Below are 21,605 nucleotides of genomic sequence, written 5' to 3'. Positions count from 1 at the left end.
GTCCCAAAAATAAATAAACGTTGAAGATATGAACTAAGGTTTGACAGGGGCTGGGGAATCTGCTTCCCAGATGGCTCTCTCCTGTGGCTCTGTGCAGGAGGTCTAAGTTCCTTCCCAATTGGACCCCTCCATAAAACTGCTTGAAGGTTGGCATGCTTGGATGGCTCAGTCCATTAAGTGCCTGACTCTTGGTTTCGGCTCAGGTCATGATCTAACAGTTTGTGAGTTTGAGCCCCATATAGGGCTCTGCACTGACAGTGCGAAGCCTGCTTGGGATTCTCTCTCTCTCTCTCTTTCTCTCTCCCCTCTTTCTCTCAAAATAAACTTAAAAAAAAAATCAGTTTGGAACCACCATACATTATAAGAAAAAGAAAAAGAAAAGTCTCTATTTAAAACAAAACTGCTTGAATGTCTTCATGATATGGCAGCTGGCCTCCCTCAGGGTGAAAGATCTGAGAGATAGAGGCAGGGAGAGAGGGAACATAAGAGAAGAAGCTGTGGACACCTGCATACATTCTACTCATTTGAATAGAGTCACTGAATCTAGTCCACACTCAAGGGAGGGGAATAAGGCTTATTATTTTTTTTTTTTAACATTTATTCATTTTTGAGAGATAGAAACAGAGCCTGAGTGGGGGAGGTTGCAGAGAGAGAGGAAGACACAGAATCTGGAAGCAGGCTCCAGGCTCTGAGCTGTCAGCACAGAGCCCTGCGTGGGGCTCAAACCCATGGACCGCGAGATCATGACCTGAGCTGAAGTCAGGCGCTTAACTGACTGAGCCACCTAGGCACCTCAGACTTCATCTTTTGAAAGGAGTACCAGAGAATTTTGTTGAGGTATTTTGAAATCACTAGGGGAGGAGAAGGGGGGGACAACTAGGTGAATAGGGGCAGGGCTTGAAGGTAGATTTTCACTATATTCATTTTTATACTCCTTCAACTATGTATTTGATTAAACAAATAATTACGTTTCTTTTAAAAAACATTTTAAGCTATTCGGGAAAGAAGTACTACGGAAATAAAAGGAAAAAAAAAATAGTTGAACAGGATGTGGAGAAATTGGTTGAGGTGAAATTGACCTTTGCCCAGAAAGATAGGAAAAAGGGAGGGTCTACTTTGTGTTCACCTTTCTCTCTCCGCACCCCACATTTAGCATTCTCACTTTCTAGGGTTTGGGGTGATGATGGTGTGCAGCCACTAGGAGTTTTGGATGATGGGTTTGTTAGAGGCGGGAGAACTCTGTAGCCAGAAACGTTCGACGGGACAGTTTTACTGTGAGCGTTTATCATTTATCACAGCTCAAGTCCTGTTACAACAATATATTTCTCCTATCTGAATATTCTGTAGCCATAACCTGTGGCCACTGTTGATTTTAAATAATATTGGATGGCATACAATCCCATTTCTGGATGTTTTATTTGTAAGCTCCATCCTTCTGGCCCTCCAAACTCCCCCTCAGGTTTGACATCTACGCTATAACATAACTTGCACAAACTGTCAAGAACGCCAAGAGGATTTCACCTAGTAATTAAATTCGGGGAGATTTAATTTGTACAAGGACGTGGCATGAAACCCAACAGGTTTATTGTCTCTATAAAAAGATCGTTAAGGTCAAGTGCACTGACGCGTACAGCACTAACAGTACTCACTGCGCCCTGGTCACTTTACAAGTCAGGAGGCGAGGAAAAAGTTCTACAAACAAAACTATTCAATTTGGTCTAACTTCTCTTTAATACATACGGTAAATACTAAAAGTCCATCTTCAAGCTATTTAAATGCAGTTACTCCTTCGGAAGGGTTTAGGGAGTGTGGGCAGAGAGAGCGCGCTCTCTCTTCGCTCTATCAGCAGCGGGCAAAGTCCTTCCAGTGTCTCTTGGGGACCCCGGATTCCAAGAGGGGTCCCTTCCCCGAACCCCCTCCGCCATTTCCCCGGCCGAGGCCAACTCCGAGGATGGCGGTGTCTGCCGTGGTAAGTGCACAGCTTGAGGCTGAGCGGCGTCCAGCCTCGCTAGGCCACGACTCTCCCGATTCGTGGCGGGGGCCTCGCCAGTCTCTGGCGCCAGGCCCGGTTTCCCCAGGGGCGAAGGGGGAGGCGGACGGAGGGAGGACACGTCACGGGTCTCCGGAGGAGGGGGATGGCGGGCCCGGCGGCCAAGGGACGCCTAGCAGAGTGCGAGAGCCAGCGGAGAACTGAGGACCCAGCAGGGGGTCATCGTGGGCGGATCCCCGCCCTCGTCCCCCGCCGCCCGGTCCCTGCCCGACGCTTCCGGCGCCCTCCGGGCCCGCCCCGCGCCGGCTGTGCCACATCCTCCGGTGACGTCAGTCGGCGCCGCCATATTGGGAAGGCGCAGCCGCCGCCGCCACCACCTCCGCCTCCACCTAGGATCTCGGGCTGCCTTGGGGCCTGCGGACGCCGGAAGGAAGAGCCCCTCTCTAGGTCCGCCGACGCCCGGTCCGCCCGTTTCTCCCCGGCCCGTTTCCCCATGACTGCCCCCGGCACAGCTGTCGACGGACGTCGCCCCAGCGCCGGGATTTAACACGGAAGCCCGGGTCGGGGGCCGCGGGGGAAGGAGGAGGGAGACCCGGTAGGTCCCGCGTCCCTCTCGGCCCAGCACGGCGTCTCGGCAGGAGCCATGACCTCGCTGACCCAGCGCAGCTCCGGCCTGGTGCAGCGGCGCACGGAGGCCTCCCGCAACGCCGCCGACAAGGAGCGGGTGGCGGGCGGCGGCGGCGGCAGCGGCGAGGACGACGCGCAGAGCCGCCGCGACGAGCAGGACGACGACGACAAGGGCGACTCCAAGGAAACGCGGCTGACCCTGATGGAGGAGGTGCTCCTGCTGGGTCTCAAGGACCGAGAGGTGCGGGCGCGGCGGGCAGGGCGGGGGCGGCCGGAGGCTGGCGGCCGGCGCGGGGCCCGGGCACAGGGGGAGCCCGGCCTCCGGCTCCGCGCGTCTGCCCTCCGAGTTCCTGAGCTGAGCGCCCAGCTGGCCCGGTGCTTCCAGATCTTCCCCGCACAGATTGCTTGGATTTTCCCTTTCTCCTTACACGGTCACTCCTTTGGTTTTGACTCCTTGGCGGTCTGTATGTCTTCCTCCCTTTTTCCGCCTTTCTAACCCGTGTAGACCCCAGGGTACAGCCCCACCTGGAGACTGCACGTTAGAGTGAAACACCTGGAACCACCAGCGCCCCGAACTCTCATGGGTTTTGCAGGTTTTAGGACCTGGGAGGGCTCCACGGATCTGCTTTTTGGGAGATTAAAAAACAAAACAAAACTTAAGGTGTACTGTTTGGAATTTTGAAAAATTTCGGTGAAATGGTAATGGAGGCAAAAGTTGTTTTACATCCAATAAAGTTAAAAGTCCAACAAAATTCTCATGACACCTCCTGGAAAATGACTTCCTAGGTAACCTTGCTTTGGGTAAGAGATTACTTTTAGTATCATTTTTATATTTTATCAGTTGACTAGTCTGCAAGAAAGTCTTGCTATCTTAAGGAAGGGCTTTTTCGTGGTGTGCTGGAAGGTTAGGTTTGTGATTCAAGGCCTTAGGTGGGTTAAAGTTGCTGTGGATATATTTGTGTGTTGTGATTTTGAAAGATTATTTTCACCTCCTGTATACTCCCCTCCTAGGTTCTATCATTAACATTTTCCTAGATTTGCTTCATCACATATCCACTTATCTACAAAAAAACCATTTTTAGAGACCAGCCGGTCAGCCAGATGAATGGATATTCTATAAATCACGTATGGTGAGGTGGTTTCAGAAGCTTGTTTGATCTCAGCGTGGAAACTACAAACAGCACATTTTGAGAGTCAGATACAGAAATATCCAAGTTTTGTTTTGATTTTTAATAAAGTGTTCCCTAGTCACAAAGGTGGGCAAAAAATCCTTATAAAACAATTTGGTCTTAGTTCACTGAAACTTACCAGATATTTTATATTTTGGATACCAGAGTTTTATATGGATTGTGACCTCCTAATATTTAGTTTTTTAATGAATTAAAGTTTACTTCTATAGAGATGTCTAGAGTATTTGCTATATCTTGGTTTCCCATTTTTAGGTTTTAATAAGGATCACTTGAAAAAAGGTTCCCCTGGGTGTGAAAGGGACTCAGTATGTTTATTAATTACTGAGTTATAATGGAAACAAACTGATGTGAAATTCTTTTTTGTTCTTTGGAAGAACAAGCTACAGGTCTTCCTCAATTTATGATGGGGTTATGTTCTGATAACCTCATCGTAAATTGAATATTGAAAATGCATTTAATACACCTGATCTACCAAACATCGTCGCCTAGCCTACCTTCATCGTGCTCAGGACACTTACGTTAGCCTATAGTTGAGCAGACTCACCTGTCACAAAGCGTTTTTATAATGTGTTGAATATCTCGTGTAATTTGTTGGATGCTGTACTGGGAGTGAAAAACAATGGTTTTAAGTGCATCAGGTGTTTACCCTTGTCATGTGGCTGTGCCTAGCAAATCGTATGTGTATGCATATTGTTAGCCCAGGAAAAGATCAAAATTCGAAGTATTTTTGTGCAGTCATGAGGTTGAAAATTGTTAAGTTGGGGATGGTCTGTAGATGCACAGTGTTCTAGAAATGTGATTTTAGAAAGTATTCAACTTGCCTTTTTAGGCTGCACAATTTAGAATTTTGGTAGTAAACATTTTTCTTTGTCTTTTTCCTTTAGAACTAAAGTAACGTTTTAGAAAATACAAAAAAAAAAAAAAAAAAAAAAAAGAAGGAAACAAGTCCTCCATATTCCTGAGTGAACATTCTGGTTTATGTCGTTTGTGATAGTTTTCTGTATGGCTATGTCCTGTGCATAAAACTAAAACTTAAAAAAACCAAAAACCAAAACCCCAACTAAAACCAAAACTAGCTTTTGGATTTGAGTCACTCCCAAGTGAGAGCTTATGGTGAAAAAGTACCTTTTTCCCCCCAAAGTATGTGTTACTGAAAAAGTTTAAGCTAAAGCACATTGATTGGCTTTTTTTTGGTGCTTGGTTGTCATGAAGATAATTTAAAGAATTTGTTGAAGCTTAATGGTACTTAAAAAATGTAGACAATTTAAATTTCTTTGGTGGCAGGTAATTGAAACCATATGTTGTGCTTATGTCAGGAGTCACTGTACCTTGCCATGTCATGGCTAAGGTCCAGACTCAGCTAATTCTGAGCATTTCTTGCTGATTTCAACAATCACCTAGAGAAATTTTTTTATTTTCCCCTTTTGCAGGCAAGCCCAGGGAGTTGAAGTAGAGGTTAGGGTTTGGGATTTGGCATTGCTTTAGATATAGGTTTTAGGGATTAATCTATATAACTTCTCTTTTACGTCTTACAGTACTAATAATGGACCTGTCACCTCCTCCATTCATAAGTTTGGGAGATTTTCCCCTCATGTCTTCAACTTGTATCAGTCTTTAAAGTGGGGGCAGGAATTACTCTTACCTAGAGCCTAGGCATTTATGCTTGTTAATACTAGATTTTGATATTAACAAGTTTCAAGCTTTAGGCATAATATATAGCTTAATAAATTTACTGCTTTAGCTTAGTATCCATCTTTGTTACGTTTGGGTACTTGTGAGATATGAAAACCTACATTTTAAGGTCCTTAACGATAGATACGTTCTATATGCACGTGTGTGAACTATTGTATTTGAATTCCAAATAATTGAGAAAAAATGTGAAGAAATTGTAAGATGGTGAAATTAGCCTTAGGCTTTTAAAACAGACATTATGGCTTTTTAAAAATATTTTTGTTCAATAAGAAGTATACAGGAAAGTGTGCTGAAGTGTGGTAAATTTTCACAAACTGAACATAGCTGTTAAACCAGCACCCAGATCAAGAAACAGAACATGACCACTCTCCAGAAGCCCCACTTGATGCCTTTCCAGTAATTGCTTAGTCCTTAAGGGTAGCAACTAGCTTGACTTTGGAATTCAGCATAGAATAATTTTGTCCATTTTTGTACTTCCACTTGCAGCTTTTGTTTTGCATTGTGACATTTATCTGTATTGTGTGAGGTTGTCATTTGTTCATTTTCTTTGAATTTTCAACTTCTAACACATTTGTAATTTACAGTATTTAAACAGTTACATTGACTTACATCCTGTATCTAGTGTTCCTCCTAGGAGTCCTCCCTTTATTGAACAGAAGGCTCAGCTTGCCAATAAGCAGATGGTCTGGCCTTGGTTTACCTATCAGGAGTGACTCTAAAGTCATTGTGAGGGATTTTTTTCCTTTTTTAAAATTTAGGTATGCGTTTTACACTTTTTACCAATGATTTTCCTTTGTGGCTCTTCCATGAAGCTGCTTGGGCCCTCTGGGGATTGCGGTGCTCAGTCTGGATGGAGCATCAGTGATTTATTTATTGAAACAAATCTTCAGAGACCGCAGTAAGAATGGCAGATAGGTTTAAACTTGAACTCAGCTTCCAAATTCGCAAGATTTTCTATAATCTTCTCCTTTGAGGGGGAAGGGCAGTAAATGAGCCAGATACTTTCCTTTCCCTGACTATATGGTTTTTCCACTGATGCCTCCAAGAGTCAGTTTTCAGAACGTCTCAATTACCTCAAATACTTGGTATCGTTTATTTTTTTGCATTTTATTTCTTCTCTCAGGACATCATTGTATTTATTTACTTATATTTATTAAAAATTTTTAATTCAAGTATAGTTGTATTAGTTTCAGGTGTAACAGTGATTTGATAATTCTGAACATTTCAAAATACTCACTTTGGTAAGTATGGTCACCATCTGTCAACATACAAAGTTATTACCATATTTTTGACTAATTCGTATCCTGTATTTTCTATTCCCTTTACTTATTTTATAACTGGAAGCTTGTAATTCTAAGTCTCTTCCCCCTATTTCACCCATCCCTCTATCATCTGCCCCCTGGCAACCACCATTTTGTTCTGTGTTTATGAGTGTTTTTGTTGTTTGATTTGTTGTCAGATACTTTTTTAAGTTTATTTTGAGAGAGAGGGAGAGAGAGCACGACAGAGGGAGGGAGAGAGAATCCCAAGCAGGCTCCATGCTGTCGGCACAGAGCCCTTAGGACTTGATCCCAGGAACCACGAAATCATGACCTGAGCCAAAATCAAGAGTTGGATGCTTTTTTTAAATTTTTTTTTTCAACGTTTATTTTTTTGGGGACAGAGAGAGACAGAGCATGAACGGGGGAGGGGCAGAGAGAGAGGGAGACACAGAATCGGAAACAGGCTCCAGGCTCCGAGCCATCAGCCCAGAGCCTGACGCGGGGCTCGAACTCACGGACCGCGAGATCGTGACCTGGCTGAAGTCGGACGCTTAACCGACTGCGCCACCCAGGCGCCCCAAGAGTTGGGTGCTTAACTGACTGAGCCACCCAGGAACCTCTATTGTCAGATACCTTTTTAAAAAAAAATTTTTTTTTTAATGTTTATTTATTTTTGAGAGAGAGAGTGTGAACTGGGGAGGGGCAGAGAGAGAGGGAGACATAATCTGAAGCTGCTCCAGGCTCTGAGTTGTCTGTCCACACAGAGCCTGATGTGGGGCTTGAACTCACAAACCATGAGATCATGACCTGAGCTGAAGTCGGACACTTAACTGACTGAGCCACCCAGGTGCCCCTTGTCAGATACTTTTAAATATTTTTGTTTGTGGCAGATCTTAGTGCTTTGAGGTTGGATGTAACTATTTTAAATGGCCAGGTGTAATTTAGAGTGTGTCTGTGGAATAGAAGTGGAAAGAGGTATTGTAGTTCTTCTCTGAGACATATCTTTTGTTTTACATATATTATTTAAGCCCTTGGGCCTCAAAATTCTCCTTTAAAATGGAGAGAGAAATAATTCTCTTCCATGGTTCTGATTGGGCTGTTTTGGACGTTTATTGTTTTACTCTCCACCATGCTGAATCCTGTCTATCTGTCCCCCCCCATCCTTTTATTGGGGTTCCCCCATTGTGTGTAGCCCCTGGAGGCCCTGTTGAAGCATTTACCCTCCCCTTTTGTGATGCAGTCACACTGCCTTATCCAGTCAGGTATTTTCTTCCAGGGCTTTGGATCTTGAGAGTGAAACAGGCTGTGGTATTTTGGAGACCTGTCAAGGTTAGTGCCAGCGTGTGGATCAGAATGTTTTCTGACATGGTTCTTTGAGCTTCTTTCTCCCTAACCCATTGGTACTGTCTTTTCTCTCCTGGTTTTTTAAGACACTTTTCCCCTAGTGGTATTTTTTTTTTTTTAAGTTTATTTATTTATTTTGAGAGGGAGAGAGAGAATTGCAAGCAGGCTTCATGCTCAGCACAGGGCCCAACATGGGGCTCAACCCATGAACTGTGAGATCATGACCTGAGCTGAAATCTGGAGTCTGACACTTAACCAACTGGGCCACTCAGACACCCCTGTTTATTTTTGTTTGTTTGTTTGTTTTTAAAAGCAAACTCTACCCTCAGCGTGGGGCTTGAACTCACATCCCCAAGATCAAGAGTTACCTGCTCTACCCATTGAGCCAGCCAGGTGCTTTCAATTTTGTAATTTTAAAGATCCTTTCATGAAAGTCCTTATTAAGGGGGGCTTGGCTGCCATGTGCTAAGATTTTAGTAACTTAGTGTATACTAAAGGCTTCTGAGCTTTGGAATTTTGTGATTCCTTTACTAATAATATTCTTTTCATATTTTCAAAAGATTGAATCTTCATTTATTTTTTTCAGGTGTATTTAAGAGTAGATACACAGTGAAAGACACATAGGATCTCAAAAATTAGTTTTTGGAGTTCATCGAACCATTTTTACCTTTTAAACAAGAGTTTATACTGAAATCATTTTCAGTGCTTTGGGGTTCTTTCACAGTGTGGCCAATATATTCACTGATATTACAAGCCATACTAATAATTTGATATATCTTATTTTAACCATCTGACTGTCCCTGTGTGGATCATTTGAGATTATGTTTTAGAATTATACTTTGAAATCATTTTGATCAAAGTTTGACACATTTGATATTTAAAGAAGTAAACTGTTACAGTGTCAGCTTATGTGTAAGTCTCAAAAACCTAAATCATGCTTTTCCTGTTATGTCATGTTACATTTTTGGCCCAACACTCCTCTGTGTCCAAGCAAACTTTCCCTACTTTCTATTAGCATAATTTTTCTGCTGTTAATCAGAGTAAATGGTATCATTCCAGGTTGCTGTAGTCTTTCTTTAGGTCATTCTGTTTTCATGTGAGTCTCCTTTTAAAGCAACACAAAGATTGTGCTTGTCCTGTGTTTCTTCCATTTAATAAGCATAGTGACAAGTGCCAAAGTGGGCCATCTGGTTTCATTTTGAAATTGATATCTGTGGCTTTAGGTTTCTCTAATCAAATCTTGAAAGATTGCTACCTGTTTCAGCAGCATGTACAGTATTATAATGCAGTCTAGCAAATATTGAGGTTTTAGGTATTATGGAAACATATAGAAAATAGTCTGCTTTCAGGCACCTGGGTGAAGCTACCATGAGATCATGACCTGAGCCGACATAATGAGTCAGATGCTTCATGGACTGAGCCATCCAGGCTCCCCTCTAGAATTTTTTGATAGTGAATATCTTGCCTGGCATATACTACCACTTAAGTATTTATTAAATAAATCATGTTTTTTTGATGAGGGTAATGTCCTCTCTAAGGGAGTGAAAATTGTTTCTGGGGTTGGTGGTGAAAAGTCCTTACTCTTTTTATGTCTAAGCATAAATGTACATCTGTCCTGTAAACAGGTGGTGTATCCATCTTAGATTTTTTTTTTTTTTTTAGTATTTGAGAGAGAGGCTCAAAAGCAGGAGAGGGGCAGAGGGGGGAGGGGAGAGAGAGAGAGCGAAAATCCCAAGCAGGCTCCTTGCTGTCAGTGCAGAGCCTGACTTGGGGCTCGATCTCATGAGCTGTGAGATCATGACCTGAGCTGAAATCGAGAGTCAGATGCTTAACTGACAGAGCCACCCAGGCGCCCCCATTTTATTAAATTTAATGGGGCGAGGGTAGTTAGGGAAAAATAAGTCTGAAAAAGCTTCTTTAGGGAGCAATAATGAAAAAAAGTTGAGAAACACTGAAATGAGTCAATATTGAAAATACTAAATTTGTGCCCTTTACTGAGGTTTAGAAACCTTTTTCTCTGATTGGAATTAAAAAAAATTTTTTTTTAACATTTATATATTTTTGAGAGAGAGACAGAGCGTGAGCAGGGGAGGGCAGAGAGAGAGAGAGAGAGGGAGACACAGAATCCGAAGCAGGCTCCAGGCTTCGAAACTGTCAGCACAGAGCCCAGTGCAGGGCTCGAACTTGCAAACTGCCAAGATCATGACCTGAGCTGAAGTCAGGCATCCAACCGACTGAGCCACCCAGGCGCCCCTGGAATTTTTATTGTAATAGATTTTGGCTTCTAGTTCAGTAGTGGGAGGAACAGTTTTAACATACCAAACTGTCAGAGGTTGTGAGTAAAATTTTAAGATCAAAGTTATTCTTGTTGGTTGATGATGTGTAGGTAAAGTTTTGTGTTCTCCCAGTATTGTCTGGGAAGGGCTGGAAATTAAAGGACTGCATATAAATTGCTGATGGTTATTTTTACTCTGGTTTTATTTTCAATTTTTAAAAAAAAATTTTGTTTTTTTTTAACGTTTATTTATTTTTGAGACAGAGAGACAGAGCATGAATGGGGGAGGGTCAGAGAGAGGGAGACACAGAATCTGAAACAGGCTCCAGGCTCTGAGCTGTCAGCACAGAGCCTGACGCGGGACTTGAACTCACGGACTCCGAGATCATGACCTGAGCTGAAGTCGGCTGCTTAACCGACTGAGACACCCAGGCGCCCCTCAATTTTGTTTTTTTAAACACTACTATTAAAGTTTTATGCTATGTTAACAAAATAAGCTCAAAATAACATAGAATTGAACTTAAAAAAACTGAACTTTCAATTCATGCACTGAATTGAGCTTGTTACATTTAATTTTTGGATCTATATTATCTAAAATGGAATCTGGTTTAGTGTCCATATGTTTAGTTCAATCCAGTTATTGAACATGTTCTGTATGTCCATCTCTTTCCTTCGTGGTTGGGTTTCAAAGAAAAATTTCTTACCCTCAAGAAGCATCCAGTCTGTGTAGAAGACATGTGCAAATGATTTCAATAAGAGATTGCAGACTTCAATGGTAGTACATGTTAAGTGTAGTATGGACATACTGGGGATGCCTTGGATCAGCAGCTGAAAGACTGTGCCATGCTCTAGACTCCCAGCCTTGCCTTTGAGTAGTTAGAAAAACTAGGATAAATGATTTGAATTCTTAGAACGTCAGTTTTTCCCTGGGCAGAATGGGCCTACATTTGTGGGCTGTCCCATAATCTCTAGATTGTAGGGTAGGGCTCCAGTGAACTGGCATATATGCAGGGTCTTTGAAAACTGCAAAGTGCTGAACAAATGAGTAATGGCCTAGCCTCGAGAAGTGAGTTACAGTTTATAGTGGTACTGATAAGTATTTAATATTTTCACAATTTTTGTTTCTTGGCCCTCTTATACTTTATCTACTGGGCTTAGTAGAACATTCCTCTTCTAACCCCGGTGGTCACCATTTCTTCCCACTTTCCATAGTCCTACCCCCTGTTTTTGATACCCTCCCCCCTTTAGGAGGCAGGGGGTCCTTTCTACCTGAGTTCAAGGCCAGGATCTTCTCTTAGGGTGTTAGGGCTAGGTCCTCTGGAGAAGGCATTGGCACACAATCCTTTCTTTTTTTTTTATCTTACTTCATTGAAAAATTTTTTCCTATTTTCTTCCTGTCTTAATGTACTGTTCGCTTTTTCCTCACGATAGTTTCTTTGGCTGCCAAGCCAGAGCCCTGTGGGGTTTGAGAGTGGGGAAAGGTGGGAACGCCAATTTCCAAAGTTGCACTAAATTACGAAATTGTACTTTGTGCAAGTCTTTTTGTTAAATGAGCCTAGGGGGGCGCCTGGGTGGCTCAGTCGGTTAAGCAGCCGACTTCGGCTCGGGTTACAATCTCGCGTTCCGTGAGTTCGAGCTCCGCATCGGGCTCTGTGCTGACGGCTCGGAGCCCGGAGCCTGTTTCAGATTCTGTGTCTCCCTCTCTCTCTGACCCTCCCCCGTTCATGCTCTGTCTCTCTCTGTCTCAAAAATAAATAAACGTTTAAAAATAAATAAATAAATGAGCCTAGGAATAAAAGTAGCAAGGAAAGTCCTAGTCTTCACAAGTTTATATAGTCTAGTGGTGGAGAGGCAGGACGTGGGAGAATTCAAATAACGGTGTAAATTAGCACTATCCTAAGTGCCACTTGGATAGTGGATACCATACATTTTTCATTCAGAGGAAGTAGCAAATAGGTTGAGGCTGGCCAGGAGGGTCAGGAGCAGAGGGGAGTTGAGCTGGGCATCATTCTCCTTACAGAGGAGTCGGCATTCCATTCTAGGAGAGGAGGGGGAGCTGGGGCTTATAACAGAATCTCCCAGGGGATTCTGTCCACAGAGTCGGTTGAAGCTGACGGGAAATTGGTTTTGGGGTTAACTTTCATTTGATTGTCACAAATAATCTTTTTTTTTTTTTAATTTTTTTTTTCAACGTTTATTTATTTTTGGGACAGAGAGAGACAGAGCATTAACGGGGGAGGGGCAGAGAGAGAGGGAGACACAGAATCGGAAACAGGCTCCAGGCTCTGAGCCATCAGCCCAGAGCCCGACGCGGGGCTCGAACTCACGGACCGCGAGATCGTGACCTGGCTGAAGTCGGACGCTTAACCGACTGCGCCACCCAGGCGCCCCACAAATAATCTTTTAAGATGGCATCTCATCCAGTCCCGCCCCATGCATCTATAAAATTTTAAGTTAGAAAATTGTTTTAATATACGTTGTAATTTTCTTAAAATATTTGCAGTGTTTAGAAATTATTGCCTATATATGTGAACTTAAAGTAATCTGCCCATCCATCATCTCCCGTTCTCAAATAATTGAGGATCTTTTATGATCTGGGCAGGGTCCTGACTGCTGGACTAGAAACATTAAGATGGCTCTAGTCCACCTACTGCTGGACTAGAAACATTAAGATAGTCTCCATAGTCTTAATTGTGACAGGTAGGCCTCAAAGAGTAAAAGGAAAGCTGTAGGTTCTTTATTCTTAATTTTTTTTTCTTGTGGTAAAATATTCGTAACATAAAATTTACGATTTCATCCATTTTATTTTTTTATTTATTTTTTATTTTTTATTTTTTTTTAAATTTTTTTTCAACGTTTACTCATTTTTGGGACAGAGAGAGACAGAGCATGAACGGGGGAGGGTCAGAGAGAGAGGGAGACACAGAATCGGAAACAGGCTCCAGGCTCTGAGCCATCAGCCCAGAGCCCGACGCGGGGCTCAAACTCACGGACCGCGAGATCGTGACCTGGCTGAAGTCGGACGCTTAACCGACTGCGCCACCCAGGCGCCCCCGATTTCATCCATTTTAAAGCGTACAAATCAGTGGCATTAAGGACATTCAGATTGTTGTGAATGTTGTAGCCATCATCACTAACCATCTGTAGAACTTTTTCATCATTCCAAACAAAGTATACCGATTAAACACTAACTCTTCCTTTCTCCCTTCCCTTAGCCTCTGGTAACCACTACAGATGATCTCCAACTTACAGTGGTCTAACGTGCAATTTTTTGATTTTATGGTGGTGTGAAAGGGATATATAGATAGTAGAAACTGTACTTTGAATTGACTTTGGATTGTTTCCTAGGCTAACAATGTGCCCTGTGATACTCTCCCCTTACTCCGGGCAGGGCTTAAGGGGGGCAGCAGCCGCCAGCTGTCATGTGATCACAGGGATGAACAACTGATAACAGTTAGAACTGTTCTGAACCCACAACCATTCTGTTTTTCAGTACAGTTTTCAGTAAATTACATGAGATACTGAGTACTTTATTATAAAGTGGGATTTGTGTTAAGATGATTTTGCTTAATTATAGGCTAATGTAAGTGTTCTGAGCATGTTTAAGGTAGGCTGGGCTAAGCTGTGATGTTCAGTGAATTAGGTGTATTAACTGCATTTTCACCTTAAATTATATTCTCAGATTTACAGTGGGGTGTATTGGGATGTACCTCCGTTGTAGGTTGAGGAAGATCTATATTCTGCTTTCTATATCTATGAATTTAACTATCCTCGGTACCTTATACAAGTGGAATCATGCATTTGCCCTGTTATGTCTGTTTTTCTTAGCATATTTTCAAGGTTCATTCATGTCATAGCATGTATCCTAAATTTCATTCCTTTTCAAGGCTGAATAATATTATGTTATATGTGTATACTGCGTTTTGTTATCCACTCATCTGTTGAACATTTTGGTTTCTACTTTTTAGCCATTGTGAATACGTTTGCTTTGAACATTGTTATGCAAATATCTGTTTGAGTCCCTGCTTTTATTATTTTGGATACATACTTGGAATGAAATTGCTAGAAAACATGGTAATTCTATGTTAAATGTTTGGAGGAGCTACCATATTGTCTTCCACAGTGGCCGGACCATTTTACATTCCCAGCAGTGCACAAGGATTGCAGTTTCTGTGTCCTGGCCAACACTTGTTTGTTTGTTTGTTTGGATGATAGCCACTGTAACAGGTGTTTAGTGGTATCTCATTGTGGTTTTGATTTGCACTTCTCTAATGATTAGTGATGTTGAACATCTTTTTTTGTGCTGATTAGACATTTGTGTATTTTCTTTGGAGAAATACCTATTTAAATACTTGCCCTGTTTTTTTTTTTTTTTCCCAATAAGGTTTTGTTGTTGAGTGTTAGAAGTTGTCTATATTTTCAGGATATTAATCCCTTATTAAATCTATGATTTGCACATATTTTCTACTATCCTGTGGGTTGCCTTTTTACTATGTTGACAGTGTTCTTTGATCCACAAAAGTTTTTACTTTTGATTGTCTGCTTTATCTTTTTGTTGCTGTTGCCTATGCTTTTGGTGTCATATTCAAGAAGTTATTTCAAAATTTAATGTTTTTAGGATTTTCTGCTATGTTTTTTCCCTATGAGTTTTATAGTTTTTTTATGTTTTGGTCTTTGATCGTTTTGAGTTAGTTTTTAATGTATGGTATAATGTAGGGGTCCAACTTCATTCTTTTTGCATATGGATATTCAGTTTTGTCAGCACTCTTTGCTGTCAAGATTGTTCTTCATTGAATGATCTTGGCACACTTGTCAAAAATCGTGTGACCATATACATGCAAGTATTTATTTCTGGGCTTTTGTTTCATTGGTCTGTATGTTTTTATGCCAGTACCACATTGTTTTGATTACTGTAGCTTTGTAATACGTTTTGAAATCAGGGAAGTGTGAATCCCCCAACTTTGTTCAAGCTGTAAGTTTTTGAAAATGAAATTAGATAGTAAAAACTATCCTATCTGCCTAAAAGGTTAGAGCCCTTGAAAAGAGCTCAGAAGTCTCACACTAAAGTCTGTTGACTTCGTTGTCTTTGTTGAAGCTGTCTGCTGATTTGTTCCAGGTTGTGAGTGTGTTTAGGAGATTCAGAAGGAGAGCCAGTAACCAGTTATTTATCCCTTAATGCTTCAGTAGGAGATTGCAAATTTGGGTTTGATGTTCAGGAGAGGTGTCTGGATTGGAAAGGGTGATTTGGAGTTGTATCTCTCCCCTAAGATTGTTCCTGCACTCCATGTCAGAGTCCATTCCCCTGCAGCCACACAGTTGCTTAGGTCAGACTTCCCAGTCTTCTCTCTTTCACAATGCATGCCCAGTAGGGAACTCAGTCTGCATTCTCAGAATTCTTTGAATTTGTCTTCTGACCATTTTTAAGGCCACTGCCTTAGTTCACCTCCTCACCTGTTCTCTCTTGGATTGGTTTTCCTCAGTGACTGTTTAAAATCTTCATCACTCCCTTCAAGTTTCTTGTTTTACTTCTTCCTTGCTCTGGGTCTATAGAGGCTTCCTTTACCTGTCTTCCTCTATCTGCCTTTATCTAAACTCCTTCCTTTCTGTTACAGGGAAGGGATTTCTGCTTAAGGTTAACCCCTTCTCCCACTCCAGTATAGTCTCTTTGCCTCTTTGATGCTTGTGCTCCCTCAGCTCTTAGATCTTCTTCTCCTCCATTTGTCCATCTCTTCTGTAACTGCACATGACCATTTAAGCTTTGTCATCATGGCTTTATTTTCCCCATACCTTTGTAGATGTGTGCTGATTGTAAACTTGGTTATTAGAAACTATTTATCTTCAGTAGAATTGGTATTGACTTGAAGGTCTAGGGTTTGTGTTTCTTTGTGATTTCTTTCATTGCTTGGTGTGTGAAGTGATTCTTCTCTCACCTTCAGATTTCTTGGATCACATTTTGGCTGATGGTCTTGCCTGGTGTGTGGAACAATGGCAGTCTTTTCCTATTCCTATAGGGGAAAATGTGTTATCATCTTAGTAGCTGGTTAGAGAATTCCTTTGAAGGGAGGAGTTCCTCCTGTGGGGTGTTGTCCAGATTTCAGTGAGGAAGGGAAAAGTGATTCTGTCGTCACTGGTAGAGCAGGTAGGAGTGCTGAGTGCTGTGAGGAAGGCAGAGAAGATGTGTGGTTGAGGAGTGTGCCCAAAGAAGGACGTTGGAAAGGGCAGGAAACACTTTAGGGAGGTAAGTTTTGAGCAGAATATTGAATGAGATGTGGCATGTCACTTGACAGGAAACTGACATTCCAGACAGGATATATTGTGACAGGGTATATGTGAAAATAACTATATGGGGAAGTCCTCTAAGATTGACATTATTTTACCATAGCTAAAGAAGAAAATCTGTTGTATATAATGAGAACTAAGTTATGGGGGGGGGGGGAGTTTGTGTGGAACAGGGAAATGAAAAGTCATTACTACCTTAAGATCTTTAAATATAAGTTGGAAATGATATTGGAGGCAGTTGGAGGTTTTAAAGATAGCAATAATACTGTAAACTGGATTTTTAGAAAGGTGGTTCCTTTAAGTGAATAAATAATTTGTAGATGGAGAGGATGGAGGCAGGAAAGTTGGTAGTAGGATTGAAGTTACTAGAATTTGTGAAATTTTGTGCCTGCATCTTGGATGCAGAGGGAACAGTCTTGATCAGAAAGATAATTCTTACAGAAGAATTAATTGGATTTGATTACCATTAAAGCTTAGAGGAGAGAACATGGTTGGTTTGAGTTTAAAGAACTATTAGAGTGGTAATAGTGTCTTAGTTATTTTCCTTTACAAGTCTATGCTCCTTGTGGAGAAAGATGTAGAAAATGAAATCCACAATTCAGCTTTTATTCCTTTGAAAAACATTTATGGAGTGCCTACTGTATCCTAGGCACTATACTAGGGAAGACAGAACAACAAATTTGCATATATGTGTATAATTACACATTGTGATCATATTATGAAGAAAAATTAGAGTATGCTGTGAGAGAGTGGGTATAGGGGGAGGGTAAAGGGAAGAACTTTCCAAGGAAATGATATTTAGGCTGACACTCAAGGAATGAGTAGGAGCCGCAGACAGTGAAGATAGATTAGTTGAGTGTACTCCAAGGCCCTGAGGTGAGACAGCTTGGCTTGGCTTAAAGAACTGAAAAATGGTTCAGGCAGGAGTGGGGTGATGGGGAGAAAGGCCTGAGATGATGAACACACAATACAGGGCTTTACAAGGCAGCTTAAGGATTTTGTATATTCTCCTGAGTGCAGTTGGGAAACCATTGAAGGGTTTTGGGGAGTGATATACTTCACTAACAACAACAAAAAAGTTCTGGGTGGAAAATGGCTTGAACAAAAAGGCAAGTGATGAAAATTGGGTGGTAACACCGTGTATTATTGTTCTAGTCTTACTTTAAATGAATTTGCATATGTTTAGTTTTCAGTTAGAAAAATGAGATCTCTTTCCAGTACTGCTTTGTAACCGTTTTTCTCTTAATGATATGTAGTGACCACTTTCCCATGTTAGTAAATATGCATTTACTCATGTAAAAAAAATTCAAGTGGCACAGCGAGAAATACAGTGTCCCATTATTTTCAGCGACTGCATGATAGAACATATTATTTGATGTACCATAATTAATAGGTGTGTATGTTAGGGACCTTCCTTTATTTTTCTAATGGCCTGGAAATCACATTATTATTTTGTTAGGCTTTCATGTTTGTATTAGCAGGTCCTCCCATACAGGCTCTTCCTTTTCTTCACCTAGCAGCCAATTCTTACTCATGTTTTGATGCCTAGCTGAGGCTCTTTCATCTTATTCTAGCCCCCTAGGCAGTGTTAGTTGCTCTCACATCCCTTTTGCTTATTGGGTATCTAGCACCTACCACAGTGTCTAGTATGTTCTAGGGGTTTATGCATATGTGTTAGCCTGCTGGGGCTGTTGTAATAAAAATAATCAAAAGAATTGGTTTAAACAGAAGTTTTCTCACAGTTCTGGAGGCAGGAATTTTGAAGTTAGGGTACCTACATGGTTGGGTTCTGGAGAGATTCCTCTGTGTCCTCACAGGGCCGAGAAACACAGCAAAATGTGTGGTGTCCCTTCTGATGAGGGCCCTACATTTGTAACTTTGTCTAAACCTAATTATCTCTCAGAGACCCCCGTCTCCCAATAGATTCACATGGGGGTTAGGGCTTCAAAATCTGAATTTTGGGGGTACACAATTCAGTTCATAGCAGCAGGTTTTTGGAATGAAGGAATGAATGGTTGCCATTTTATTCATATTAGCATTATGATTTGAATTATAATTTTATTTTCATTGTGTGCCTTCTATCTTGGTTATCTTTAATCTCTGCTTAGCAATGTCTTGGCACTCAATAGCTATTTATTGAATTAAAATGATATTTTCTTATTTTAAGAATTACAAAATTATGTTTTACTTTATGCAGCTTTGTGTCTCTGCCTCCCAAATGGGATTTTCTGCTAGAAAATCATGCACACACCTGCATCGAATAGATAAATGTTATGGTGATGTGGTAGAAAACTTACATGCTTTCATTATTATCTGTAGTTTTCAGAATGTCCTCAGAATACTGATAGTGTGATGTAGTGGTGAAACACTATATTTACAGTCACAGCACTGTGGCATTAGATACGACTGCTGCTTCTGGAGTGTGAATGTAGTCTTATTTCTTCTCTAAACTTCAGATTTTTCAAATGCAGAATGATAGTATTTTACTGGGTTATTATGAGATGAGATGATTATGTGAAGAGAGCTTTGCAAATTGAAATATTTTTGTGTTGTGTTTATTAAGTAAACCCCTCATGCTTTCTAGAGAAGAATTAAGACTGGGATTAGAGTTAGGTTTTGTTAATAAGATGCTGTTAAATACACTTTAAAACTTCACTGATCAAATAAACCTACATTTTGCCATGGATCCTTGAAAAGATTTATTTGTTTGTGAGGAAGTCAGTTTCTCCTCACACTTAGTTTTGTGCTTTCTGTATTGAAGTGATCAGTGGCAGGTGTGGAAAGAAAAATGAGTACAGTAGTGCTCCCTTATCCACAGGGGTAATGTTCCAAGACCCACAGGGGATGCCTGAAACCCAAGATAGAACCGAACCCTGTATATATCATGTTTTTTCCTGGTCATCATATTTATGATAAGGTTTTATTTATAAATTAGGCACCATAAGAGATTAACAACTAATAGCAAGATAGGACAGTTATAACAATATCCTGTAATAAAAGTAATGTGAATGTGGTCTTTCTCTTTCTCAAAATATCTTACTGTACTGTACCCACCTTTCTTCTTGTGATGATTTGAGATGATAATATGCCTACATGATGAGATGAAGTGAGGTAAATGAATTCGGGGCATTGTACGTAGCATTAGGCTACTATTAACCTTCTGACAATAAAGTCAGAAGGGTTATCTACTTCTGGATGGTGATTGAGCATGGGTAACAGACTGTGGGTAAGGGGTGAGGGGACTACTGTATCTTTCATTTTCATGGGGCTGAAGTGAAGCATACCTAGATTACCCATTAAACAAATCTGTCTTGGATGGCAGAGAGAGAGGGAGACACAGAATCCAAAGCAGGCTCCAGGCTCTGAGCCGTCAGCACAGAACCTGATGTGGGGCTCGAACTCACAAACTGCGAGATCGTGACCTGAGCCAAAGTTGGACGCTTAACTGACTGAGCCACCCAGTGCCCCTAAAAAAAAAATCTTTAAAAAAAAAAAAAAAAGCGTATAAGTAAGACAAGACCACGGAGTATTACGCTTCAGGAGTAGGTGAAACAAGAGTAATCTGTAAAAGCCTGAACAGGAGCTGCTCAGTAACGGAGTGGTGTTATGGAAGCCAGGGGAGGAGGAGCAAAGGTCAGCAGTGGCAGAGGTTGTGGGGCAGTTAGTTAAGGCAAGGCTTGTTGAGAACTGTATCAGATTGCATGGGTTCGAAAGTGAAAAGGAAGTGGTGGCGAGTTATTTTTTGACCAAACAGTTGACTCTTGAACAGTGTGGGGGTTAGGGGTACCACAAAAGCTAAGGAAGCTTTGGACTTCCCCAGAACTTAACTACCAGTAGCCTACTACTGTTTATTGGAAGCCTTCCCGATAACATGAAGCCAGTTAGCACATATTTGTATATATATTTTGTGCTGTATTCTTAAAATAAGTTACAGAAAAGAAAATGTTATTAAAATCCTGAGGAAGAGGAAATACATTTGTAGTACTATGCATATTGAAAAAAATCTGTGGATCAATGGACGTGTGCAGTTCAAACCAGTGTTGAAGTGTCTGTTGTACTTTCAAGGAGTTCGTGTTGAGTGGGCAGGATATAGGTCAGTGCTGGTTCCTCTCTCTCTGTTTCTCATGATGGGCAAACTTGAGGATGTTTGAATGTCAATAGGAAGTACTAGTATATATGTAAGAGGCTTAAGATGCTTTAGAAGGATGGGAATTGTGAGGAAAGGTACTTCTTAAGATGCGAGAGCATTGGTAGAAGGGTGAGCCTTAGGCAGTTTTTCTGTTACCAGACAAAAGAATGAGTAGAAAGGAATTTGAGTTTATAGGTTTGGTTCATTGTTAGAAGTTGAGGCCATTCCTGTCAGATGGCGTTTACTTCTATGAAGTCATCTGCTGAAAATGAGCCAAGTTCAGAGATTTGAGGAGAATGGAGTTTTGAAATAGCTGCTACAGGAAGTGGGAAGAGTTTTGAGGGAAACACAGGATTTGCCAGGTATCATTGACAGTTTAAGTTGTACTGAGATTGCAAGATTTTTTTTCCCCACTAGCAGTTCAGAAGCACAGAAAAGGAGGAAGTGGACAGTTGGATTGATCTGGAGTTGGAGTTTTGCTAGGTGAATATAGTAGAAGAAAAATAGAAAACACATTTAGGAAATTAGCAAGAGTGTAGTCTAAGTGGTGTATTCTGGGCTTGTTTTCCCTATTTTTGAATTGGAAATAATAATACTTAACCTCAGAAGTTACTGTAAGGTGTAAATGAGTTACTATGTGTTTAGTGTTTAGAATAATACTTGACATATTGTGGGTGCTTAGTGAATGATTGTTCTGGCTAGAGGTGAGGATAAAGATGGAGGGGACTGATATGAAGGAGGGGAGGCTTGGGATTGGATTCCCCACAAAATTGAGGAAGAATTGGATGTGGATTGGATGTGAACTTACTACTTAGAT

At 41.3% G+C, this 21,605-nt stretch overlaps 1 protein-coding gene across 2 annotated transcripts in view; it reads left to right on the top strand.

Annotated features, from left to right (window-relative positions):
* The first annotated feature begins 2,357 nt into the window (after nucleotides 1-2,357).
* Nucleotides 2,358-21,605, top strand: part of GOLPH3 (golgi phosphoprotein 3) — a 50,105-nt gene continuing 30,857 nt past the window's right edge. Inside the window, exon 1 of one of the 2 annotated variants that reach the window (XM_040494790.1) lies at nucleotides 2,358-2,858. In XM_040494790.1, coding sequence (XP_040350724.1) covers nucleotides 2,634-2,858 — 225 coding nt within the window. In that variant the 5' untranslated portion in view covers nucleotides 2,358-2,633. The remainder of the gene's footprint in view (nucleotides 2,859-21,605) is intronic. The other variant, XM_040494781.1, reaches the window with a different exon arrangement.

Source organism: Herpailurus yagouaroundi, unplaced genomic scaffold (genome assembly GCF_014898765.1).
Source record: "Herpailurus yagouaroundi ecotype Mexico unplaced genomic scaffold, PumYag 29, whole genome shotgun sequence".
In the NCBI taxonomy this organism is placed as follows: domain Eukaryota; kingdom Metazoa; phylum Chordata; class Mammalia; order Carnivora; family Felidae; genus Herpailurus; species Herpailurus yagouaroundi.
Note: the sequence above shows the minus strand (reverse complement) of the source record. Positions and strands in the feature narration are given on the sequence as shown.